Here is a 21,419-nt window from a genome sequence, read left to right as displayed (position 1 = left end):
AAAAAAGAGAGTCAAGAAATGGGAGAAATAATTAGAGCTTCACCATGCTGCACTCTGTTGGTATTATTTGGTAATAAAAGCATTTAATTTATGATGTGTTGAAGTGGGAGTTTTTATTCAACTGTCTGCTGGGGAGAAAAGCAACTCTATGAATGGGGAAAACTTGATGGTTTAGAAGTGATTTTAACCTTTGTCACCATGTAGGCAAACATTTAGAAAATGTCTTTTTTCTTTTAGTAAGACCACTAAAGTGTCATGATTACATTCTATAACCGAGCAAAGAAGCTATCCTAAAAATTCAGTCAAACTTAGTGATTTTAATTTCTGGATTTAGTCAGTATTTGAGAGTAAAGTTGGCATTCTCAACATATTTTAAAACCTGAGCCTGATTTTGGCCTGAAGCAAACACTGATGTGTGGCTTTATGACTCCCTTCCTAGGTTATTGACTTCAGAAAATCCCCAAAGTCGTGGAAATTAGTCAAAGATAACCTTGATTTAATCTTTTTATAAATGTTGTTGGAAATTCTATTGAACCACATAGAAGTAAAGTTTTCCTTTCAAGAGGTGGCAAATGGAGCCAAACATATACCAGAATAAAAAACAAATTGTTGTTTATTCTTTGATTATGATTTCAGCTTAAGAATTCATTCTTAATCCAAGACTTACATTAGTTGTTTTCGAAGAAGGTCTTTGAGGTTGATAAGTAGAAATTTTCATTGAGTCAGGTATGCCACAATACCAGAATTAACTGTCTAGTATTATAGTTTCTTGCTTTTAAAATTATTTAGACTTTGACAGAAATATGAGAGTATATAAATTATTGTGATCTGTTTTCTTCTTTATGGATTTCTGTATGCAGTACAACCTCCAAAGCTAAAGGAATAAAGAAACTTGCCTTGCATTTCCTTCCACTATTTGCAAAAGCTTGATGAATTATTCCAGCCCCATATAAATTAATGTAAGCTTTCCTTACTCCAGTTTATTATCATCTGACCTGCAACCCAGAGGTCAGAGAATCAGACTGATTAATTCAAGTTCTTGGTCATTATTTCTAATGAAAGTTCAGAATGGGGGGATAATTGGTGGTGCGGGTATTCTCATTTAATTATACTATATTGTTAAAAAATTAGGTTAGCAGTACTAAATGTGCTACAATGATGGCAGATTCTACCAGATGTCTTCCATTGAAGGCTTTATAGCTGAATTTCCCTGTCTCCCTTTTTTTATTCTCAGAATATCAACACCTTCGAGAACAGAATGTTAATGCTTGATGGGATGCCGGCAGTCAGAGTCAAAACAGAGCTTTTGGAATCTGAGCAAGGGGTAAGTGAAAGTTTCCGACGACGCCCCACCCCTTTTCTCTCAGACCCTGGCAGGCATTCATGTCCAGAGTGTTCTGAGATTTGCAGAACACTTCTGATTTTTCACTTGCTTCAGCTTTTGTCTCTTGAGTAACAATCCTCTGAGATGGTGGGTGATTCTTACCCATTTGCAACCTCAAAACATTACTAACTTAGGAAAGATAGCTTCCTAAATTTAGGAAGACATAGTGACCATATGGCTTTATTTAAATGGATTCATGTTTTGGAAAGCTGTAACAATCCAGAGCACAGGGGAAATGTTAAAAAAAAAAAAAAAAAAAGATGAGACTATAACCTCAATGTCAATATAGATGGGTTCTGACCAAGTTGGGAAATTGCAGAGTACAAGTAGGGGAAGGTTTACCGTTTGTTCGATGGACTTCTCTTTTGACATTTGTGTTTACCCTTTCTTAGAGTTGATGAAATTTAGGTCAGTGAGTTTGAAAAGCACATAAAAGCAAAAGAAAGCTTGTTGAACAATAACATAGCCAAATGACAGTTTATGGCTACTGAGTATATGAAGACTCTTTAAGAGCAGAGCTAGCTTTTTTTTTTTTTTAATAAGGATGTGGGTGATTTTATAATTGTTAACATTTATATTAATAGATTCGCTTGTAAAAACCATCCTCAGGACAATGTGTGGCTGACCACCGTTTATGTTTTTAAGGGAGAAAGCACCATCTACCTATCTTATTAAGCCAGCATTACAGAGCAAGTACTTATGACCAAAAAATAAAGGACATCAGTTAAATATTTAATCTTAATCTTATTTATGTATCCTTTATTCAAATCAAGATCAAAGCAAAAGCTTAGGTACGTTTTAGAATTGAACAATCAAAAGATATTTTAAGTGTGAGTAATATCTCACAGTTAAAAAAAATCAGTGTGCATGAGTTCTTCTGGGACCCCGTTCAGAAGGTTAGGATATTGATGTAGCAAAAGGATTTCATAATGAGGACAGTCAAGGGCAAGGATCTTGATGGTTGTGTTTGAGGGTCCTCCAGTAACGCCCCATTCTTGACCACTGTGTGCCAGGCTGTGTGGCATTTCATAACGTATTTCTCTTCTGTATAAGCCAGTGTCTGAAACAGACTCCCATCATGTAGAGGATTTCATTTCATCTTTATGTTCAGTGTAGACTGGGGAGCTCTGAAATGAGCATTGTGGAGTATATCAACCGGAAATACAACCCCACAGTTCTCTATGTGATGTAATGACTGATGCCCAGAGATTCAAGCAGAAGGCCATGGCGAAAGAAAAGACTATATGTCAGTTATTAATAATTGTTTTCTAATTTTAAACCTTCAGGAAAAGTCCTGTGTTCACCTGGATTTTCTAGCCTGACACTCAGCAAATTAAATCCTCCGAACAGTTTTTTACCTTTATTGTTTTAGCTTAACCACGTTAGAATGTGTTTGATCTTTTCCCAGTTCTGTTTTCTTAATCTAAATGCATTAGCATCAGTTTAATAAAATATATTTCCACACGCCCTACGTTTAACAAAACATACAAACCATAACATCTCATTTGGAGAAGACAGCCTGATGGAAAAGTGAAAAGAGTATATTTCACAATGTTGGTTTTATTTCACAATATGTTCCTCAACTTGAATAGCAGCAAATCTGCTCCAGTCGTACATGTTGAAGGAAGGCAGAAAACCCCAACATATGCTGTATATACAGAAAACCAGTTAGAATATTACCAGGGCTACTGGTCAAAGCCAGGACAATGCACTGTTGTCACGGTCCTGGGAATCCGAAGAACATCTGGGTACTTGTGTCTCCTTGACTATCATTTTTCAATTTTAAAGTAAGGCTTGCATGAAAGATTTAGGTACATACAAAACAAAAGCCAGTATTCCCAGGGGTTTTACAGCATGCATAAGCAACTCGTGTCACATTATTTATAGAAAGTATTTTTTGGTTCTCAAATAGGGACAGGAAAAGTTGTAAGTTCTAGGTTTTACTTAATTCATTAAAATCAATTTTCCTCCTTGTGAATGGAACTGATGTTGATATTTTAGCCCTAATTTAGATTTTTTATGTTGGAGGGGAATAGAAGCTGAATTTATTCTTTTTCTTAGCAGTGTATTTACTTTTCTTAAATACATGGCAGATATAACTGCATTCTCTTTGACAGTAAAACTTTAAGAGAAGCACACCATGCTATTTTAATGAATTGTATTATGATTGATTGTTTTTAGAATATAATCAATTGTATTTAGTTATTTATAATACTTTTAAATGGCAACCCACTCCAGTGTTCTTGCCTGGAGAATCCCAGGGAAGGGGGAGCCTGGTGGGCTGCCGTTTCTGGGGTCACACAGAGTCGGACACCACTGAAGTGACTTAGCAATAGCAGCAGCAAGTCAGCTCTTCTTTAAAGAGATCAAATCAGCAATTTTAGTGAACTTTAATTTTGGTTCCTTTACTGAAGTATCTCATTGAGGATGATAGGATGGGTGATAATAATGTGGAATTTCAGAATCTCAGAACTATTTTAAGATAAGGAGTGCTAGATTCTAAACATGATTTCCATGTTACAGAACTCTTTCCTTATTGAGTATTAAAGTCTGGTTGAAGTTTGATTCTTCGTAAGAAAATGTAAATATATTAGTGAAATTAAAATCATCATGTATATGATTATGGGCTTTTGAAAATGAGATGTTACAGTGAACAAAATTATAGAAATGTGCCTGTGCATCACAGCAGTGAATGGAAAGGCTGAAGCTGGTGTGTTGGTGGGTTTCTGTAATCACTCAGGAAACCTAGTTTTAAGACTTTTCCATCAGTGTTTAGGACAAGGAAAGTGAACCTGCCTTTCAGATTGTAGGCAGCATGGTAAGATCTGCTACTGTACATGGACCTCCTGTCTCAGGGCACTATGGAGGCATCTGTTCCTTCTCTCTTTCTTGCTATAAATAGTCCCTTAGGTCTCCAGCTGTCAGCTGGTCTCTGTATGTGCTCCCACCCCTTCAAGGAATTCAGGGCCGGATGAGCTCATTTTAGAGCTTAAAGAAAGATTGTGGAACAGGCCACGGTTGGCCACTCAGTTTACTCTGGGAAAAGTTCTGGCTGCCTTGCCTCATCTCCTTAATAGTTTTATGATGCGTGTATGTGGTCCCATCTCTTCAATTAGATTGTAAGCCCTTAAAGAGCAAGAACTATTTTCTGCCTTTTTCTTGTAGTTCCTGGTACTTGGTAAATACATGTTCTATGCAGCTCGTCCAGGCATTTTAACTGGCATATGCAAAATATGAAATCAGTCAACAGCTAGTTATGAACCTGCTCCGTCTACCTCGTAAGGTTGTTGTGAGCATAAAGATAAGCACTGAAAATAAGAGATTGCCATTGGTGACAGTCTCCGTCTTGCAGCCATGTTAACCGGATAGATAAGGGCGGCTCATTGAAACCACTTCTGCGTGTCCCCTTCTGTTTGGAACCCTCTTGATAGTGAAAGTAGTAGTTGCTCAGTCTGTCTGACTCTTCGTGACCCTCTGGTCTTTAGCCCGCCAGGCTCCTCTGTCCATGGGGATTCTCCAGGCAAGAATACTGGAGTGGGTAGCCAGGCCCTTCTCCAGCGGATCTTCCCGACCCAGGGGTTGAACCCAGGTCTCCTCCATTGCAGACAGATTCTTTGCCATCTGAGCCACCAGGACAGTGGTTAGTTGTATTGAAGTTGCTCATTATTCCAGTCTCCTGAAATGGGACTTCAGTTTTTTCCAGGCTCATCGGTAGTACAGCGCATGCTGCTGTGTGGTCCATGGCAAGGTCACGTGCTCCTGTGATACACTCCAGGGGCCCAACGTGGAATGTAGGGTGACTTTGTCTGTGACCTTTGGTGCTTGTGTTCTTCTGGGACAAGAGCTTCCCAAATGCTGTCAGCCTTTGAATATTCTAACATGTTACTGAGCCCAGGACTAAAGCAGAAAGAGGAATTCTGGAACTATTACACCCAGAGATAAGCCTGTGTACAGAGAACGGGCACCACCTCAAAGACATAAAACGTGATTTTATTCGTGGCCCTGCAGCTCCCCAGCTGGAATGGCATTGGCAAGGAACTGCCTACCTCCAGGCCTCTGTGTCTTCATCTGTGCAGTGGGGGTGTTGAGATGAGGCCTTCCAAATTCAGCCGGACTGTCTTTAATTTTGGTAACAGGCATGGAGTGAAAGTGAAACTTAGTTGCTCAGTGGTATCCAATTCTTTGCAACCCCATGGACTGTAGTCCGACAGGCTCCTCTGTCCATGGGATTCTCCGGGCAAGAATACTGGTGTGGGTTGCCATTTCCTTCTCCAGAGGATTTTCCTTACCCAGGGATCGAACCCTGGTCTCCTGCATTTCAGGCAGGAATGAGAGAAAGCATTTTCAATTATGAGTCTAAAAGTGATACTGAGATGAAAATGCCTGTATATGAAAACAGAAATGTGCTGACTTTACGGTGAGATAGGCCTGAGTTCAGATGCTTCCTTAGCCAGGGGCCTGCTCTGTGGGCCCTTTTGGTCTCCCGTCTCTGTCCACCCAGTCCCCCTCACCTGGGAAGTGAAGCAGACCGTCTAGCCTCACAGGAAGGAGCCTGCCCACATGCGGTGGCTGCTCACGGAATGTTCTCCTTTTGTGTAAAAACAGAATTAGAAAGGGCCCCATTGCTTCACTTTCCATTTCTGCAGTTCTCATCGTTATTGAGTAGAGAGTTCAACATCTGCCTTAGTTTATAATCCTTAGAGAGGATTTAAGGTAAATCTCAAATCAGAAGCATTCTTTTTTATTTTAATTTCTATTCAAGCATGTTTGGAAAAATGTTTCAAATTCTTATCAGATTTTATCTTGTAGAAATACAGAATGAATGCAGAAATCAATTATTATTTTAAGATAAAAATGATACCACCATTTGGTGTGATAATGGTATTTGACCATAATTTTTAAAAAAGGAACTCTTGGGTTCACATACTTTAAAGATAGTTGTTGAAGTTTTTACAGATGAAATGATTCAACAGCTGGGAATTGCTGCAAAACAAAAATGGGAGAGTGGATGAGTGGAGACAGAGATGTAATAAGAGTGGTCATGATTTCATCATTAGTGAAGCTGGGCAGTGGGTACCAGGGGGATTGTTTAACTCTTCTTCTGATTGTATATAGGTTTGAAATTCTTTAAAGTATAATTTTTTAAAAAGCTCTCAATGAAAATATGATAGATACATAGTAGGTGCATAGGTGTCAGAGGGGGACAGGCAGGAATCACTTCTCATTCAGACACCTTCATTCTTCTTGTTCTAAGACCTGAAGAGTCTTCCACGGGGGTGGAGCAGAGTCCCTGTTCCAGTCACAAGCATGTTGGAGCCCTTGATTTCTCCTCCTCTCTCTCCTCTTTTCCAGGCAGGTGCAGTTCTGACCAGGGGGCTGGTAGGCAGAGGGTAGTGGTAAGAGTGTGGCTGAGAGAGAGGAGGAGATTGAATGTTCTGCCCATTAAAAAAAAAAAAAAAAAGAGTATATTTGCTTTACAGTGCTGTGTTCATTTCTACTATACAGCAAAGTGATTCAGCTATACGTACACATATATACCCCCTCTATTTTGGATTTCCTTCCCATTTAGGTCACTGCAGAGCACCGAGTTCCCTGTGCTAACAGTAGGCTTTCATATCTATTTTATACGTACCACAGACCGGGAGCCAGGAAGGGGACAGGTATGGCAGCAGAGGAGAGATACATTCCATTGTATCCTCCATGGTTTCCTACCAGAGAACATCAGCCCTGGTTGGACCAGAGATCCCTGAGTGCCCTAAGTTTAGAGTTAAGACAAAAGAGAACGATGGTCTTTTCTCTGGAGTAGCTTTTGTAAACCCTTCTTCAGGACATCCATAACAAGGTGTTGAAGGAAGTTCTGTGTCACAGAGGACCGACTGGTGCCATTAAGGTGACTGAGTTGCCGCTTCCTTCAGAGCAGAGCTCATGCTTCATGTCTCCTGTTAGTCTTCATCCTCCCAGCACAAGGAGTTGATTGGCAGGGCTCAGCCAAGAGTGATCAATGCAGATGCTGTTCGTTGTAAGTGGGAACCAGTGTCATACTTTAGAATTGAGAGGATTTGGAGACAGGTGCCTTTCTGGAAAAGCCCCCAGTCCTTAGGTTTAATAAATGAAAACAGGTGCAAGTGTTGTTGTTGCTGTTTAGTTGCTAAGTCGTGTCCAACTCTTTGTGATCCCACGGACTGCAGCGTGCCAGCTTCCCTGTCCTTCAGTATGTCCCGGAGTTTGCTCAAACTCGTGTCCGTTGATGTCATCAAAGATGCCATCCAGCCATCTCATCCTCTTGTCTCCCCCCTCTCCTCTTGCCCTCAGTCGTTCCCAGCATCAGGGTCTTTTCTGAGGAATCGGCTCTTTGCATAACGTGACCAAAGCTTCAGCATCAGTCCTTCCAATGAATATTCAGGGTTGATTTCCTTTAGGATTGACTGGTGTGATCTCCCTGCAGTCCAAGGGACCCTCACTGTAGTTGAACCTAGATTAGAGATTGGCAGTTAAATTAGAATTCAGTGGCTTTAGAGGAAAAGAACACACACTCAACATCACATCTAGCTTCTTTTTCCTCAGTAAACCACGATGTTTAATTTAACATAAAAGATTTAATATACATTTGTGTGTCAAGGCTTAGTAAGACAGTGTTACTTTAATGACTTCATCAGAAGAGACGAGGAAGCATTATAAAAATGCCACTTGTATTACCCTTCAACAGCACCTCATTATTACCTCCCCTACTGTGGGAACAGGAGCCAGCATAGTAAATTGGTAGAATTATCTTAGACATATGAATTTGCTTATCATTTAATATTCTCTGATGACCCACTACTTGAGATCTTTTGATCTCTAGTCAAATCTTTGCATGTCACTACCTGGCTTCAAAGGAAAACATAGGCAGAAGCTGTGCTATTGCTAATATGAGAAGACTTTTTTTTTTAAAAAGCAGGAAAAAAATATCTATACTTACAAAACTCACATTTTAGGGAAGAGCTGTCTTCCACTATAGAAGCAGAGTTGGACTGATTTTTAATAATGTCAGAATGGCCAATAAATGTATTAATAGAAAGAATTGAAAATCAATGAGCTGTGATGGTAATTACAGATAGCACCCAAGGGAAATATAGCTGGCAGCCTAATCCCTTCCCTCGGGGCCTGCCCTGGGCAGCGCTATGCAGTTGATAATTCTGCCCTCCTCTTTCCCATTAGCAATGTACTTTTTCCTTCAGCTTCGTTCCTTTTCGCCCGCCATCCAGACACCCTGACCCTCTGTGCCGCGATGGTTCTCTGTATCCACAGATGACTGGTTCTAACTGCAGTCTCATTAGTGGAGGAGAATGTGAAGTGCTGTTCTTTTCAAGCGTTATTTGCATCCGCATAGGGTCAGTGCTTTGTAAAAAGGAACACATTTTTAAAGCAAACTCATGCTCTGAATCTTTTGGGAATTTTGATTGGGGGAAAATTAACCTTTCCGAAATATTTCAGCTTCTGAATGATGATGTTCTCCTTCATGTACTAGTCATTGTGGGAGAGTAAGGAAAAAAAAATCTGGAGCATAAGCTGTGTATTTCTCTATATCTGGGTGTGTTTTCTTGTACTAATACGTACAAACTGACGCATAGTCTCTAAGTGTCTCACAAAAATACCTCATTTAGCCCTTGGAGGACTTTTTTTCTTGACTGTGAAGGATTAACTGCTGTGGGTATCAGTCTCTTACTGTAAACATTAGAAAACTATGCAAAACATAGGAAATGCTTTCTTACCTAGTGGACAACAGGAAGTTACAGTCTGTAACCTTTGGCAGTGGGAGGACAAAGGATGTGATTTGACTCTTGGAGGCAAACAGGGAGGACCCAATAGTCACACTGAGGTAAGCAGGCAGGGTTTGGAATTTGGAGAAGTCAAGGCAGCTAATTTTAAAGCAAACAATAACAGAAAGGAAGTAGCTGTACAGAGAGAGGGCTCTGGGGATCTTTAAACTGGTCCCCTTAAGGGTTTGGCTAAGTAGTGATCTGCCTGTGTGGAGGGGATGGCAAGGAAAGAACCAGGATGGCAGTTCAGTTCAGTTCAGGTGCTTATTCGTGTCCAACTATTGCAACCCTGTGGGCTGCAGCACACCAGGCTTCCCTGTCCATCACCAACTCCTGGAGCTTGTACAAACTCATGTCCATCGAGTCAGTGATGCCATCCAACCATCTCATCCTCTATTGTCTCCTTCTTCTGCCTTCAATCTTTCCCAGCATCAGGGTCTTTTCCAATGAGTCAGTTCTTCACATTAGGTGGCCAGAGTATCAGAGCACAGCATCAGTCCTTCCAATGATTATTCAGGACTGATTTCCTTTAAGATTGACTGTTTTGATCTCCTCACTGTCCAAGGGACTCTCAAGAGTCTTCTCCAACACCACAGTTCAAAAGCATCAAATCTTTAGTGCTCAGCTTTCTCTGTGTTCCAACTCTCACATCCATACATATCTACTGGAAAAACCACAGCTTTGATTAGATGGACCTTTGTCGACAAAGTAATGTCTCTGCTTTTTAATATATTGTCTAGGTTTGTCATAGCTTTTCTTCCAAGTAGCAAGCATCTTTTAATTTCATGGCTGCAGTCACCATCTGCAGTGATTTTGGAGCCCAAGAAAATAAAGTCTGTCACTGTTTCATTTGTTTCTCCATCTATTTGCCGTGAAGTGATGGGACCGATGCCATGGTCTTAGTTTTTTGAATGTTGAGTTTTAAACCAGCTTTTTCACTCTCCTCTTTCACTTTCATCAAGAGGCTCTAGATCTTTACTTTCTGCCATAAGGGTGGTGTCATCTGCATATCTGAGGTTATTGATACTTGGAAGTTTTGATTTCAACTTGTGATTCATCCAGGATGGCCACAAGTGGAACAGTTCTTGGAAGAGCTAGTATGGATTACGAAACTCAATGGCTAAAGAAGAAATTAAGCAGAAATTGCTTTAGGTACTTCAAATGGAAAGTGAGTTTTTCAAAGTTACTATGTGTTAATAAATGGTCCTATATTTATTTACAATGGCTACTTCTTAAGCGAATGTTGGCTTTGACAAAACTCTTCTTCTGACTAGAGAACTAAGTTGTATATGAAAAGTGAGGTTCCAATTGAGAAACATGTAAAGGTTAGGAGTATCAACCCTCTGTGCTAGTTGGATATATTAGTATAGTTTATATTCAGCTCTCCATTTTCAAGGTTCCTCCATATTTGTGTTCCACATCCACAGATTTAACCAAGCTGGTGGTGGTTTAGTCACTAAGTCATGTCTGACTCTTACAACCCCTTGGACTGTAGCCTGCCAGGTTCCTCTGTGTATGGGATTTTCCAGGCACAAATACTGGAGTGGGTTGCTATTTCCTTCTCCACAGGATCTTCCGGACCTAGGAATCGAACCTGGGTCTCCTACATTGCAGGCAGATTCTTTACTGACTGAGCTATAAAGGAAGCCTCAACCAATGTGGACCGTGTAGTATCTACTGTTGAAACAATTCGTGCATAAGAGGACATATATTGTTCAAGGGTCAGTTTTATTAGTTCAGTCATCTCAGTCCTGTGGATCACAGATCAGAAATGGAACTCTTACATCTGAAAACATTTTCATCATTGAAAACTGTGTATACAAAACCAAGAATAAAATAAAAGGCATGATCACATTGCCTTGAAATAAAACCTGTTATACTTCAGAGTGTTTTTCAGTTCAGTTCAGTTGCTCAGTTGTATCCGACTCTTTGTAACCCCTTGGATCGCAGCACAACAGGCCTCCCTGTCTATCACCAACTCCCGCAGTCTATCACCAACTCCCCCCAAACTTATGTCCATTGAGTCAGTGATGCCATCCAACCATCTCATCCTCTGTCATCCCCTTCTCCTCTCGCCTTGAATCTTTCCCAGCATTAGGGTCTTTTCAAATGAGTCAGCTGTTCGCATCAGGTGGCCAAAGTACTGGAGTTTCAGCTTCAACATCAGTCCTTCCAATGAACACCTAGGACTGATCTCCTTTAGGATGGACTGGTTGGATCTCCTTGCAGTCCAAGGGACTCTCAAGAGTCTTCTCCAACACAACAGTTCAAAAGCATCAATTCTTTGGTGCTCAGCTTTCTTTATAGTCCAACTCTCACATCCATACATGACCACAGGAAAAACCATAGCCTTGACTAGACGGACCTTTGTTGGCAAAGTAATGTCTTTGCTTTTGAATATGCTGTCTAGGTTGGTCATAACTTTCCTTCCAAAGAGTAGGTTACGTCTTTTAATTTCATGGCTGCAGTCACCATCTGCAGTGGTTTTGGAGCCCAGAAAAATAAAGTCTGACACTGTTTCCACTGTTTCCCATTTGTTTGCCATCAAGTGATGGGACCAGATGCCATGATCTTAGTTTTCTGAATGTTGAGCTTTAAGCCAACTTTTTCACTCTCCTCTTTCACTTTCATCAAGAGGCGCTTTAGTTCCTCTTCACTTTCTGCCATAAGGGTGGTGTCATCTGCATATCTGAAGTTACTGATATTTCTCCCGGCAATCTTGATTCCAGTTTGTGCTTCATCCAGTCCAGCGTTTCTCATCATATACTCTGCATATAAGTTAAATAAGCAGGGTGACAATATATAACCTTGACATACTCCTTTTCCTATTTGGAACTAGTCTGTTGTTCCATGTCCAGTTCTAACTGTTGCTTCCTGACCTAAATAAAGATTTCTCAGGAGGCAGATCAGGTGGTCTGGTATTCCCATCTGTTTCAGAATTTTCCACAGTTTATTCTGATCCACACAGTCAAAGGCTTTGGCATAATCAATAAAGCAGAAATAGATGTTTTTCTGGAACTTCCTTGCTTTTTCAGTGATCCAGGGATATTGCCAATTTGATCTCTGATTCCTCTGCCTTTTCTAAATCCAGCTTGAACATCTGGAAGTTTTGGTTCACATATTGCTGAAACCTGACTTGGAGAATTTTGAGCATTATTTTACTAGCATGTGAGATGTTTTCTTTTAGGAGTTAATAATTTTGTAATAGACCTTCTTTTAAACAAGAAGTAAAAGGATAGGAAAAGATGTATCATGTATATATACACCAAATCACAAAACAGACATGGTGCTCATATTTATATTAGATAAAATAGACTTAGAAACCAGAGGTAAAATAGAACATTTCATAATGGTAAGAAAGTCAGTTTTTAGAGGGCCTGACAGCCAAAATTGTTTTTTTACCATAGTAAACCCTTGAGTCGATATAGCATTATCCCTATTAGTAAATAAAATTGCAGACATAGCTTGCGTCAGAGATACCACCAGTGAGTAAAAGGGATGTACTTGGAGTTTATGTATTTTGAATCTGAATCTTTTCACTATTGCAAGCTGTCTTAGTTTTATAACTAGTAATCATATTTCATATTATCTGAGTTCAGATAATTTCTAGTACAATATTAATGTTTAAGAAAAATTTTAGCAGATCTTATGAAAAGTTTTAATTCAGTACCCCAATAAATGTACATTCACCAGTAGAAGTTCTGTGACCATTGTACACAGTAGCCTGAAATAAATATAAACTCTTGGAATCTCTCTCTAGCCTTAGCTCAGCTGATAAAGAATCTGCCTGCAATGCAGGCAACCCCCATTCAATTCCTGGGTCAGGAAGATCCACTGGAGAAGGAATGTGCTCCCCACTCCAGTATTTTTGGGCTTCCCTGGTGCCTCAATTGGTAAAGAATCTGCCTGCAATGTGGGAGATTTGGGTTTGATCTCTGGGTTGGGAAGATCCCCTGGAGAAGGAAAAGGCTACCCGTTCCAGTATTCTGGCCTGGAGAATTCCATGGACTGTATAGTCCATGGGGTTGCAAAGAGTCAGAGAGGGCTCAGTGACTTTCACTTTCACTTTGGTGAGGTTGTAGTAGAGGAGAGGATTAAAAATATTTTACTGCATAATGTATGTTTTAATATAATGGTTTCAACAATTTTATCATTGGTAAAACGTGCAAAAATATTCCCTGCTCATCACAGTGGAAAAATTTTGTTTCACTGTGTGTATCAATTTCAGAAATCAAGATATTGAGCAGAGCTGACAGCACGTATTAGATTCACCTTCTTGAAAACTCTGTCTCTTAGTCCTGGTATTTTGAGAACGCAGAATTTCATAAATAAGTAACAACATAGGGATGTTAGCAATTGCCTTTTTTTTTTTTTTTTTATTGCTTTACAAATTATGTCAGTGTCATCACTGAGGAAAATCTATGCTTTGCTACCAAGGCACATTCAACCTGGTGGCAGGTTTGATCAGTTTCACATGCTGCTGAATGGTTGTGTCTGTGGCTTGTGGGAAAATATGTCTTTATGATCTGCTGGTCAGTCCATTTTCTTGTCTTAAGGGCATTTTGTCAGAAAATTTTCTTAATTAAGAAATACGTACTTCTTGTCAATCATAAATGAGCTGTTATGTTCAAGTGACTCATAGTCTCCATGACCAATTCTGTTTCCAACTTTGCAATTTCATTGTTATACTCTAACTAAGTATGTCTTTTCAATAAAGGCATGCAGATGATGATTGATATAGTCTTAAAGCCTATGTCTACTAAACAAGACATTCTTATTGTTCTTTAAAATTAAGATAAAGAATATACTGTTCTTAAATTTTTTTTTTGACCTAGGTTATATATTTTTTACTTTCAACTTGAAAGAAATTAATGCAGCTGTGGGTTTAAAACCTCAAACCTCCCTTGGCTAAGTCAGTTATAACAGGGTAGTAGAATAAATCTCCTGGGTCACTTCAAGTTTTTCACGTCATATAAAGATTCACGTCATACAAAGTATTGAACCCCTTTAAAAATGATTCATCAGGGACTTCCCTGGTGGGACAGTAGTTGAATCTCTGTGCTTCCAGTGCAGGGGATGCAGGTTGCATTCCTTGTCAAGGAGCTGAAATCTCACATACCACATGGCACAGTCAAAAGATAAAAAACTTTTTAAAAACATTAAAAGAAAATCAATGTATTGTGATATTTGCTGAAGAAAAGAAAGAGGTAAATTGTTTGGAGTAAAGCATTTTCTATGAATAGTGCAAAGCCAGTTGGTACATTTTAGGGAGCTGACTGTCTGGAATTCACTTTTAGGCCCATGTGTATAACCTATTCATGTACAAGATCATAAATTTTTCCCTCAGTCAATCTTGTACTCACTAAAAGCTTTTGTCTTGCTGAAAATGTCTTGATTCTTCTACTGGCAACTATTTTGCAAAGGAACATGATTTTCCTACACATAATTATTAATATGGTAAATAAATATCAATTACATGGTAAAACCCTTAATGCCTATTATATCAAGTCATAAAATATATAGAGAGACATTATTGCTTTCCATTCACCTTGCTCTCATTTCCCTCCCACCAAATTTTATTTGCCATGGTGACTTCTGATTTCCACATCAACGTTACGTAAATACATAAAAGTGGAAATTTTGTCTTTGTCCTCTTTGGGTTGTTGTCCTTGGGGTATATTCACATTTCTGTGCAGTGCTTTTGATTGACGGGAATGTTTCTGAGAAGGATGGGGAACATTTTCCTATATATTTAAATTCAGGGATAGTAAAGGGTGTAGAATTCAGCTAGGATAATGAAACTATATATATCATCCTTAACATAGTACCTTATGTATTAAGTAATTAATGTAAGAAGCAACTGCTCTTGGGATTGTTGTTCATTTGACTTTCTCCTTAATTTTATCATGTAAAATAATTTGTATATGTATAAAATAGATGTTCATTTATTCACATGGATTTTGGAAAAACTGAACATTGATGATGCTCTAGAGTTACTTTGTTTCATGTGACTCCATTATCAATTAAAAGTGGTACTGTGAATTTATATTTATACAATAGAAGTAATACATATTGATTTTGTGTTATTAATATCTGCCTTTATGCATAATTTGCATTTAAAAATAAGTCTTTGGTTCTGTATTCTTGAACTTTACTCAGAAATACTGTATCTCATTGTCTGTAGTTAACTTTCCTTAAAAATACAGAACTAGAAACAATCATTACTGTGGAAAGCAATTGAAATGTTATTCAGACATATATATGGCCATGATAGTTAAAGGAATAATGATTTAAAAATTACTTTCTGTTTTGATAACCAAAACTAACTTTTTTCTAGCGAATACTTATATAAAGCATTTTATTTCAAACTCTTATGTTCCACAGAGATAAAATTATGTTGCCACCATTCAAAATTTCAGGTGTCTTAGAAAGTGATTCTTCTACAGAAGTACAGGAGAACTAAGTTTGCTGCTGCTAAGTCGCTTCAGTCGTGTCCGACTCTGTGCGATCCCATAGACAGCAGCCCACCAGGCTCCCCCGTCCCTGGGATTCTCCAGGCAAGAACACTGGAGGGGGTTGTCATTTCCTTTTCCAATGCATGAAAGTGAAAAGTGAAAGTGAAGTTGCTCAGTCGTGTCCGACTCCTAGCGACCCCATGGACTGCAGCCTACCAGGCTCCTCCGTTCATGGGATTTTCCAGGCAAGAGTACTGGAGTGGGGTGCCATTGCCTTCTCCAGAACTAAGTATAAGAGACAAAAATAGTACATGATACATAATGTGGCCTGTTTTGTTAATATCTTTTGCTTTTTCTTATAGGAAAAATGATACATATCATTATACTATATAGCAGTCTGAAATTGTTGGGGAAAAAGTCACCAAGTAATTGATATTATTAGTTTTTGAATTACCTGAATTATCATCTTTATGCCTTGCACAACACCTTGCCATTATAAGAGACCTAGGGCCTTTGTTAGAAAAGAGTAAATTGTTCCCACATGCAATGAAGTTACACCTACATGATGCGACCTTCCTTTATGTAGCTGGCATTATTTGCGAATGATCATTGTGTGTAGTGGCCCTTTGCAATCGCCTGACATCTTGTGTTTATCATCTTGACTTTCTGTTAACTTCCCATATCATGATTTCAGTTCCCCTTATAGAATCTTTTACAACGAGGAAAAAGGAAACCATAACACCTTGCAATTCCTAGACTCTCTTGCAGTTAATAGGACTTTGGCCAGTGAGCTGCACCAACCTGTAGACAGATGTAGAATGGACAGTGCAGGCCAGGCTGTCTTTTGGGTGAATGCAGTGGCAAGAACTTCCTGGCTTTTGGGGTTGATGTGACAGACTTTCTGGCATTGGATGCTAGAGGATGGTAGTTGTCAAATTTTCACTGGGAGAGACCTGGGATGTGGTTTATTTTTCCTCTTAACTATGTATGTTCCTTTAGAATGTAAGCCTAGTTCATTGACCTGCCAGATTTTCTGAACTAACAAGGACCTACTGTGTAGCACAGAGAATTCTGCTCAATGCTGTGTGGTAGCCCGGATGGGAGGGGAATTTGGGGGAGAATGGATACATGTATACATGTGGCTGAGTCCCTTCGCTGTTCATTTCAGACTGTCACAACATCATTAATAGCCTATCAGTTCAGTTCAGTTCAGTTGCTCAGTTGTGTCCGACTCTTCGTGACCCCAGAATCGCAGCACGCCAGGCCTCCCTGTCCATTACCAACTCCCGGAGTTCACTCAGCCTCACGTCCATCGAATCAGTGATGCCAACCCAATACAAACTTTTTAGTTTTTTAAAAAATGAACTTACATTTAAAAAAAATATATAGTTCTGGTAGCTCAGCTGGTAAAGAATCTGCCTACAATGCAGGAGACCCCAGTTGGATTCTTGGGTTGGGAAGATCTCCTGGAGAAGGGATAGGCTACCCACTCCAGTATTCTTGCCTGGAGAATTCCATGGACAGAAGAACCAGGCAGGTTACAGTCCATGGGGTCGCAAAGAGTTGGGCTTATCTGATAGTTGAGTTGGTAAAGAATCCACCTGCAATGTGGGATACCTGGGTTCGATCCCTGAGTTGGGGAGATCCTCTGGAGAAGGGAAAGACTACCCACTGCAGTATTTGACCTGGAGAATTCCATGGACTGTATCGCAAAGAGTCGGACATGACAGAGACTTTCACTTCACTTTACCAGTAGCTTTCACTACTGAAACTACTCAGAGTAGATGCTGTTTATAGCTGATACAGTGAGCTTTACTCATTTTCCAGCTTAAGTGTATTAGGACTTGCCTCAGTGAGTCTCTGTGGTGAAGTGTGTGGACTCTGGAGCCAGACTGGGTATGCTTATGTCCTGTCTCTAACATTTTTTTCTGTGACCAAAGCAAACTACTCAATCTCTGTCTTATTTTCTTCATCTGTAAAATGAGGATTATAATTGTTGTTGTTCAGTTGCTCAGTCTTACTGGACTCTTTGCAACCCCATGGACTGCAGCATGCCAGCTTCCCTGTCCTTTACTGTCTCCTGGAGCTTGCTCAAACTCATGTCCACTGAGTCAGTGATGCCATCCAACCATCTCGTCCTCTGTCGTCCCCTCTCATCCTGGCTCCAGTCTTTCCCAGCATCAGGGCCTTTTCCAGTGAGTCGGCTTTTTGTATCAGGTTGACGAAAGGATTGAAGCTTCAGCTTCAGCATCAGTCCTTCCAGTGAATATTCAGGGTTGATATCCTTTAAGATTGACTGGTTTGATCTCCTTGCTGTCCAAGGGACTCCCAAGAGTCTTTTCCAGCACCACAGTTCAAAAGCATCAATGAAGCTCAGCCTTTTTGTTGTCCAACTCTCACACCTGACTACTGGAAAAACCATACCTTTGACTATACAGACCTTTGTAGGCAAAGTAATGTCTCTGCTTTTTAACATGCTGTCTAGGTTTGTCATAGCTTTTCTTCCAAGGAGGAAGCATCTTTAACTTCATGGCTGCAGTTACTGTCTGCAGTGATTTTGGGTCCCAAGAAAATAAAGTCTGTCACTGTTTCCTTTGTTTCAGGGAAGATAAAGGAGTTGATGCCCATTTGCTGCTAGCTGATGCTTCAACCTAATACCCTCTCTGTCCCCATAATTTGTTGAAATCATGGTTATCTTCCAAGTTCCAAGACAAAACTCTTGCATTTAGCATTCCCATTGATCTCTCTTCTCTGCACTTTGATCAACTCTGTCTGTAGTCACAACCTACCCAATTTAGCACTTAATTGAGCTCAAATGGCATCATGCATATTAACTCTCAGCTTGATTTCCAGCACACTCACTCGTTAGTTCAGTCTCAGAACAATCATTTATGGTGCTGGTTGTTAGGAAACAAGGTATAGTCTGGCTTGAAGGAGGCCCATGGTTTATCTGAAGAAGGAAATGGCAACCCACTCCAGTATTCTTGCCTGAGAGAATCCTGTGGACACAGGAGCCTGGTGGGCTGCTGTCCATAAGGTTGCACAAAGTCGGACACTACTGAAGCAACTTAGCCTGCATGCATGCATTGGAGAAGGACATGGCAACCCACTCCAGTATTCTTGCCTGGAGAATCCCAGGGACAGAGGAGCCTGGTGGGCTGCCATCTGTGGGGTCACACAGACTCAGACATGACTGAAGTGACTTAGCAGCAGCAGCAGCAGTATGGTTTATCAGGAAGATGATACTAATATTAATATTCCCAAAAAGAATAGTTATGGAGAGTGCTGTTCATGGGCACTTCTGGTCCCTGGTGCCATCTCATCTAACATTCCTGATAATCCTGCAGTGATGATCATCTCTACTTTACCAATGAGAATGGCTGTGTTAAGAATCATTGTGTAATTTCTCTGAGATCACATTACTTCTCAGTGTCAGAACCGGCTATGTTTGAAATCAAGACAATGATGTTTTTTTGTGCTACTAAGCTGCTATTTAGCAAATGCTAGATTTCTAGCATTCTAGGTGAAACTTTCATGAAAAATGATTGATTTTTACAGATCTTGAAGAATTAATTCTCATTATTTTATTATCATGTCTCATGAAACATATTTATTAGAATGTTGGGCAGGAGGAGAAGGGGATGACAGAGGATGAGATGACTGGATGGCATCACCGACTCTCAGCATATTCAAAAGCAAAGACTCTATGGAAGTGGGTTTGAGTGACCTCCGGGAGTTGGTGATGGACAGGGAGGCCTGGTGTGCTGCAGTTCATGGGGTCTCAAAGAGTCGGACACAACTGAGCGACTGAACGGAACTGAGCTATCTGTTGATTAGTTGAATGAATTTGACTTGGCTAATCTAACTTTGCATTTCTTTGGCATTGGGAATATACCTCCTCTGGCTTCTTTAGAATTTTGTCTTCTGAAGGAAAAATGATGACAACACTACTGCTTTGTATCTGTATGTATCCTTTGTGTAACTCTGAGCACTTTATTGTTTGTTATTGTTTGATGTTGGCATAAATGTAGTGAGAAGACAGAACAGAATACTGTGATCACTATTTTTCACATGAAAAATTGGGAACATAAGAATGCAATCATTTGCCAAAAGCCCAGAGATAATCAGTGGCAATTGTGAGATTTTTAACCCGGGGCTTCTAACCGTTTAGTTAAAGAGTTTAAAAGTGAAAGTGAAGCCGCTCAGTTATGTCTGACTCTCTGTGGCACCATGGCCTGTAGCCTACAGGGCTCCTCCGTCCATGGCATTTTTCCAGGCAAGAGTACTGCTGCCTGGAAATTTTAAATGCTGATGGATTTTCAGTAGAGTTGTGGACAGACAAGCACCCTAGAAGTCCTCTTGGCCTTAAGTGGTGCTGGTTAATGTTGGTATAGGGAGTGCCAGCTTGGTGATACCAATGGAAATGGATTTGGTCTCGATGTCATGGTTTGGAGAGGAAGTACAGAGAAGATGAAAAGATATTCTTGAGTAGATGGGGATAGTGTGCAAACACATTGGTGGGAATGGGGCTTATCTTTCTATAATATGCCATCTCAGAGCAGATTTTTCAGAGTTAAAGAAAGTTTAATCCATCCCTTTGTTTGGACAGTGGAAGTTTGTCACTTGTATTTGAAGGAAGGATGCTGGTGTAGTAGTAACTTCTGGGGAGTGATCCATGCTCTCGCGGACTCTCCCTCTCATAGCCCGTGTACTGGTTTCTCTCCTTCTCTTCCTCACCTCCTCATTTGGGTTTTCCCCCACTTTTGCTGTGGTGTTGAATTTTTAAGCCTGTGCGGGTGTGCCAGAATTCATTTAGATGAATTTGGAATTATCGATATTTGTTCACATAAAAGCTGTGTTATAGTTAAGTGGCTAGACGTTTGAGTTTCATGCTTCACACCCTTTTAAATTCTTTATGCCATTTCATTTATCCAATATGATTTCATTATAATTCTGTGTAACACTCTGGGAACCATTCATGGGATTGCTTTGGGCCATTATTTTTATGGACTCCGAGTGCTGCTTCTGTCCTGTTCTCAGTTAGAGTCTTAAAGTAGTGCGAGTGTGATTCTAGAGATTCTACGTTTTACTGAAATCATGCAGTACTATACATGTGCAGTGCGTTTAGCTTGATTCTACATAGCTACAATTACTAGGGTAATTCAAGCAGAGAAACCACATGCGCTTAAAGTGAACCGCTTATTATGTCTTTCACGGATTAGAGTGATTTTAGTTTGAGCAGTTTTGCAAAATAAGTTCTCCTTCCATAGCACCTTTGGTTCTCAGTTATTTATTTATTTATTCACTCTAAAAAAGATCTGGGGCGAGGGGCATTAAGCAGATACACCTGGGAGAACCCTGAAAATACAGTTAGGTGAGCAGGCCGGGTTTTAGGATATTATACTTTGTTGTGTATTGATGTACTGTGTTGTTTATGGAGCTGGTCATGCTGACCCGGAGTGCCACTTTGCATCTGCGAATATCCTTTTCCTGTATCAGAGCAGTTTTCTCTGCCTTGCACCTTGATGTTTGAATCAATTCAATGAGAAGGTGGAATTAGTCCTTTTAAAAGTCAGTGAGGACTGTGAGGACATTGCAGAAAGAGTAGACTGAGGGGGATTCTGGTAGTTCTGGGCCCTCTTTCTCCCTCAGCCTTTGAGCTCCTGTGGAGCCCAGCAAAGTCCCACTGTCAGGCTCCAGCACTGTATTTTCAGTGCCAATTACCATGGAATTGTGAGATATGTACTTAACTCTGCCTTTGAAGAAGCAGTTCACATTTTC

At 40.0% G+C, this 21,419-nt stretch overlaps 1 protein-coding gene across 1 annotated transcript in view; it reads left to right on the top strand.

The window, feature by feature from the left end:
* KLF12 (KLF transcription factor 12) overlaps window positions 1–21,419 on the top strand; it is a 439,404-nt gene that overhangs the window by 151,883 nt on the left and 266,102 nt on the right. The window contains 1 exon segment of the mRNA XM_070380584.1: window positions 1,235–1,324. Within this exon segment, the coding sequence (XP_070236685.1) occupies window positions 1,235–1,324 (90 nt within the window).

Source organism: Bos mutus, chromosome 12, assembly GCF_027580195.1.
Source record: "Bos mutus isolate GX-2022 chromosome 12, NWIPB_WYAK_1.1, whole genome shotgun sequence".
NCBI lineage: Eukaryota > Metazoa > Chordata > Mammalia > Artiodactyla > Bovidae > Bos > Bos mutus.
The sequence above is the reverse complement of the archived record's forward strand: the minus strand, read 5'-3'. Positions and strand labels throughout refer to the sequence as shown.